Source organism: Perognathus longimembris, chromosome 1 (assembly GCF_023159225.1).
Source record: "Perognathus longimembris pacificus isolate PPM17 chromosome 1, ASM2315922v1, whole genome shotgun sequence".
Classification (NCBI taxonomy): domain Eukaryota; kingdom Metazoa; phylum Chordata; class Mammalia; order Rodentia; family Heteromyidae; genus Perognathus; species Perognathus longimembris.
Genome location: NC_063161.1, coordinates 6618313 through 6624312, shown reverse-complemented (window position 1 = coordinate 6624312; position 6000 = coordinate 6618313). Strand labels below are relative to the sequence as shown.

General features: G+C 60.7%; 1 protein-coding gene across 1 annotated transcript in view; it reads left to right on the top strand.

Moving 5' to 3' along the window:
* Positions 1–505: 505 nt before the first annotated feature.
* Positions 506–6000, top strand: part of Cacna1i (calcium voltage-gated channel subunit alpha1 I) — a 48404-nt gene continuing 42909 nt past the window's right edge. Inside the window, 3 exon segments of the mRNA XM_048340287.1 lie at positions 506–611; positions 747–895; positions 1298–1367. Of these exon segments, the coding sequence (XP_048196244.1) occupies positions 506–611; positions 747–895; positions 1298–1367 (325 nt within the window).

The following is a 6000-nucleotide window of genomic DNA, read 5'->3' as shown; positions in this document are numbered from 1 at the left end:
TGCCCGCGCGGGAGGGGCTTCCCAGGCCGGGGTGTGTGTGTGCCCACACGTGCCCCCCCCCCCACCCAGCACCCCTGTCCCACGCGTCTTCCGGCTGCCTGGAGAGAGAGATCTGTACGATAAGAGGGTGACGGTGTGGCTCGCCCACGTGCAAGAGCCTCACGCGGCCCCGTGCCTCCTGCTGGCTCAGGTCACTCTGCGTCCCCACACACCGCTGGCCCAGCCCCCCCCGCCCCCCCCCCAGTACCCCAGACCATTCCTCTTGTCTCTGTCTCTAGTCGCTTTTGGGCCGTTCCTTCCCCACCCCCATCTGAATGCGGTTGGAAGTAGGAGTCCGCGCGCGCGCGCGCGCGCGCGCGCGCGTGTGTGTGTGTGTGCAGGTATTTGTGCATGTGTGTGTGTGCGCGTGTGTGTGCGCAGGTGTGTGGGGGTTGCATGAGCTGAGCATGCGCGGTAGGTGGGTGGGGGTGGCCGGGGGCATCTCAGGCGAAGCAGCTTTCACTCAATGACTGAAGGCTGCGTGCGGGAGGGGGCGGGAGCGGGTTGGTGCGGTGTGCAGACGCGCCTTCCTCGCCGGCGGACGGAGGTGGCAGGTGTCTGCGAGCTGGAGTGTGAGCGGGGGTGGGGAGGCCCCGGTTGGCAGGGTCCCCGGGGCTGGGCTCGTCTTCCAGTGGGGAGGGACGGCGGCGCCGGCGTGGACCCTTCAAGGGAGACCTGGGAAGACCCCCCCCCCCCCCGAGTTGCAGGGCTGGCGTGGGCGCACGGCTGCGACCTTCTGGCCCCTACTTGTGAGGTTGGCCCTGCTCACCGTGGACTCGGCACGGAGAGGCTCGAGGACGCCAGGGGCCTCTGTCGGGACCCGTCAGGCAGGGGCAGAGGTGGGGAGGACCATCCGGTAGGGACAGCGCGGACCGAAGGCCTGGGCCGGAGAGCCGCAGCAATGCCAAGGCTGGAGCCGGGCCGAGCACGTCCACCCGAGGCCCCACAGAAAGAACAGCACCCCCCCCCCCCCCGCCACCTTGCAGATGTGCAGAGTGGCGTGAGGCAGGGCAGGGAGAGAGGCCGGGCCGGGCATGCCTCCTGACCGCTCACCGCATCTGTGGGGACCGAAGGATAGGCCGGGGGCGGAGGACTCTGCCCTGCCCTTCCCCCACTTACAGGGCCCTGGCAGTCAGCCACACGGTCAGAGGCACAGCCCGGATCCTCACCCTTTTGTGACCTCCACGCCGGTGTCCCCTGCCCTTCCCTCACTTTCTCGTTCTTCCTGCAGGATGGTTGAGTACTCCTTGACCTTCAGAACATCAACCTGTCGGCCATCCGCACCGTGCGAGTCCTGAGGCCCCTCAAAGCCATCAACCGCGTGCCCAGTGAGTTGTGCTTCCTGCCCACCCATCCTCCCCCGCCCCCAGACAGGCGTGGCCGCAGTGCCACAGAACTCACGGGCTGGGCGATGGCCTGGATGCCTCTGACTCCCCAGATAACTTGGTTATCTTTCAGCACCCTGGGTCTGATTGTCAGGCATAAAACGTTCTTTGGGGGTGGTTCTCATAGACTGGCAAGGTGAGCTTGCATATGAAGAGGAACTGCTTACCTCCAGGCACTCGTGGCATTGCTGGGGCAGTGAATTCAGACTCCCTCATTTGTGCTGACAGACTTAGAACTTGCCCTCTGTCACCTATTCATCCATAGATCTACCCACCCATCTACCTGTCCATCCGTCCATCCATCCACTTACCAATCCATCCACACGTCCATTCACCAACCCAGCATCTGTCTATCCACACATCTGTCCATCCACCTACCCACCACCCATTCATCTACACATCCATCCATCTATCCATCATCCATCCACACATCTATTCATCCATCATCCATCATTTATCATCGGCCCATTCTCACATCCGCCCATCCATGCACCCATCCATCCATGTACCCATCCATCCATCCATTCATCAACCCACCCATCCACTCATTTACCTATTCAGCCTCCCACCCAGCACCTACCCATCCATTTGTCCATCCACATGCCCTATCCATCTACTCACCACCCACCTTGTAACCACAAGCCTGGCATTGTCCTGTTTGCATCTTCCTCATCTCTTCTGAGCCTTACAGTTACCCTGACATGGAGGTGGGCTATTTTCTCTTTAGAGATGGAAAAGACTGAGGCTTGGAGGCCTGGTTTCCTGCCCGAGGGTGCTCTTCCATGGGGGCCAGCGAGGTCTCCTGATTTCTCTGCTGCCCTGCGTTAGGAATGGCTGGGGAAGGAGGTGGGGGAGGGCCATGCCCACACAGAGCCGTCAGTGGCCAGGTTGGTTTTCTTCGTCTTCCTCACCGCCACTGTTCCTGGAAGGTTCCTTAGAAACCCTTGTGATGGTTGGTTTTTCATTGCTGTGACAAGCACTAGACACAACCTCAGGAGAGGAAAGATTTAATTTTGGTTCATGGTTTCAGAGGTTGCAATCCGTGGTGGGCTGGCGCCATTGCTTCTGGGCCTGTGGTAAGGCAGAGTGTCATGGGGGAGCGGGGTGGTGGAAGAGAGCTGCTCACCTCATGGCAGCTGGGAAGCAGACAGACAGACACACACGTGTACATACACACACACACACAGAGGCAGAGCGTCATGGGGGAGCGGGGTGGTGGAGGAGAGCTGCTCACGTCATGGCAGCTGGGAAGCAGACAGACAGACAGACACACACACACCCTCCCTCCTCCTCCCTGCACAGGGAGCATCCTCGGGGAGGGGTCGGTGGAGGAAAGCTGCTCTCCGCGTGGCAGCCAGGGAGCAGAGAGGCACGGAGGAAGGAGCTGGGGACCAGATGCCTCTTTCCAGGGCCTTCCACAATAACCCAACCAGGAAGTACCCAGCAGCTTCCTCCAGCCAAGCCCCGCCTCCTACCTTCCATGCCTCCCCCATCATGTCCTCTAGGCCTTGAAGGATGACCTCCCTGGTAAAGGGGGAGCCGCCTGGTGCTGTCCCCTCTCGGTGATGGGACCCGCCCGCTGGGGACGGAGCCTTTCCACACATGAGCCTTTCTTTGTGTGTGTGTGTGTGTGTGTGTGTGTGTGTGTGTGTGTGTGTGTGTAGCAATCTCCTAGTCGCAAACTAGCATCATCACACTTAGCCAGCATGGAGTCAGGCCCGGAGGGAGTTGGGAGCGGCCAGTCTCACCCAGCAAGGCAATGGAAGAAGCCCACGTGTCTAGCCGGTGCCCCTCCCCCAGCGGCGGGGGTCCTTGGCCCTCCCCCCGCTCCCCCTCCCCCCCCATCTGCCATGCTGGGAAATGGACGGAAGGCAGATTTCGACCACTCTGCCCGGAACTGCGGTTGCTCAGGCGGGTGCTGGGCAGAGAGCAGGGTGAGGCTCAGAGTGGGGAGGGGAATGGGGCTGTGTCTCTGGTGGAGGTGGGGGGGGCAGGATGGCCAAGACAGGGGCTTGGGAGGGAGTTCAGGTGCTTGCCAGTGGGGGGGGGTGGTGGTGCAAAGGGCCTGGGGGTGGAGACCACGGGGTCACCTGCGGGTGGCTTCGTGTGCCCGAGGGAGCTGTGCGCCGTGGGAGAGGTCACAGGGGCGCGTGGGGGGGGGATGGGCAGGTGCAGAGGGGTAGGGAAGGTGCTGCTCCTGGGCCGTCCCGAGGAGACAGCCACGTCTGCTGACCGTCACGTTTGTGCCGTCGCATCCCCCCCCCCCCCCCCCCGGACTGAGGTGTGTGAGCACCTGAGTGTGTGTGCTGGGGTGTGTCACCGGACCCCATCTCTTCTGCCGTGTAGAGAGCTCGCTAAGAGACATGGAGTACGGCACCAGCCCCGGGCCCAGTCCCCGCGCCAGCATGCCCCATGTCTGGTGACGGGCCGGGCCGGGCCTCCACAGCCCTCCCCTGTGGGAGAGCCCCGTTACCCAGGCTCTGGGCCCAGGAAGCCAGGGAGGAGCCCAGCCCCTCCTCAGCTCCCCACCCTGCTGGAAACCCCAAATCCACCCTCAGCTGTGGCTCTCCCAGACTCCAGAATTAGGGGGAGGCTGTTAGTAGTGAACTCGGGGTCCGAGAGACAGCCAGATTGGGGAACATCAGTGCTCCGCCAGACACGGTTCCTCAGATGGGTTCACATTTGTAAGTAATTAATCACCGGGGGCAGAGACTGTCAGGGACATGTGTGATTCTGAGGTGTGTTGGTCCAGCCCTTCATTGCACAGGCGGAGCCGCTTCTCCGGCTTCTCAGAGAACGAGTGCGGGGTTGCGGGGGAGGGGGCAGAACCTCCTAGAAGTTCTTCCTACAAGAGGTTTTGTTGTTGTCTTTTTCCTTCTCCCTCCTCCTTTCCCGCCTCTTTTGGTAGTAGCAGAGTTTGAACTCAGGGCCTCACGCTTGCTAGTCTTGCTTGCTCGGCTGGTGCTCTGCCACGTAAGTCACACCTTCAGGCCGGCTTTTTGCTGCGTATTTTGGAGATGGGACCTTGTGTACGTTGCTGTTTGGGCTGGCTTTGAACTTTGATCTTCTGGATCTCAGCCTCCCGAGTAGCTAGGATTATAGGTGTGAGCTCCTACCACCAGTCTTGGGTTGCCACTTTTCATGAATTTTTAAGAAAACGTGTTTGCTTTGGTGTTTTGAGACAGGTCTCTTTAGGTCGTCCAGGCTGGTCCTCGGCCTCTGAAATACTGGGGTTTCAGGAATGGGCCGCCATACCTGCGTTGTCTAGTAAAAGAAAAGAAAAAAAGGAGTTTCCCAAGTCGTGTCTTCAGAGCGGCATCAGCCCCAGAAGTGTTAACAGCAGCCTGTAGATCTCGTTTTTGCCGCTAGATGGCAAGCTAGAGAGCGGTACTTGACAGTCAGGTTCTGGGTTATTAATTGCACCTCTGTGGGGAGTGGGCTGCCTGCCATTCCAAAAATGCACGGGAGCTGGCAGCGATTGGCTGGGGAGACTCATCTAGGGGTCACGAGCTGCAAGTTCTGGTCTCCGCTCCGCCAGAGTCTGCTGTGGGACCTGGGCCTCAGTTTCCCTACCTGCACAGAGCAGAGAGAGGGACTGGATTAGCTGCGTGCCTCCGCTTTGTCTGGGATGGGCGGGGGAGGGGAGACCTGGAAGTCAGGGTACTCTTGACAGACTCTTGTAAAATGTGCCCCCGCTGCAGCCCCCGCTGCAGTCCCCAGCCCCTCATGGGGTAAAGACAAGGAGACAACATAGAGAAACTGAAGGAAGGAGGGAGGGCTGGGTACTGGTGGTTCATGCCCAGCTACTCAGGGGGCTGACATCTCAAGACTGTGGTTCGAAGCCAGCCTGAGCAGGAAAGCCTTTGAAACTCTTTACGTGTGTGTGTGCGTGCGCGCGCACACGCGCGTGTGTGCCGTATTCCTAAGGCCTGGGCATTGACCCTGAGCCTCTTGTGCTCAAGGCACTTTACCACTTGAGCCACACCTGGTGTTGCTTGTTGGTGTTTACCACTTGAGCCACACATATCTGGTGTTTCCTCTACTTCAGTGGAGATGAGAGAGTCTCACAGGCTTTCCTGCCTGGGCTGGCTTCGAACTGTGATCCTCAGATCTCAGCCTGGGGAGTAGCTAGGATTATAGGCGTGAGCCACTAGCACTTGGCCTTCTTATTTCCATTTAACCACCAAAGAAATCCCCCCCAAACCCAACAAACAACAGAAGCTGGAAGTGCGTCTGTGAATCAGGTGGTAGAACATCAGCCTTGGGCTCAAAGACAGGGGGGCGGGCGGGCGGGGTGCTGCTTTGACGTGGTCCCGAGCGCCCGTCAGTGGCCAGGCCTTCCCTTGCTGGGCTGGAGCCAGCAGCTGTCAGGTGGCCGTCTGCTACCTGGCCTGGCCCCCGGGCCACCCACCGGGCCCCTGATTAGCCCGCGCTGGCAAGGGCAGAGGCAGCAGACGTCCTCTCCCAGCCGCCCAGCGCCCTCCGCTGACCTAGCTAGGCCGGAGAACGGGGGGGGGGGGGGTCGGCCCGTGCCAGGCCACAGCCTCGGCTTCCCCTCCCCCCGGCCGCAAGCTGT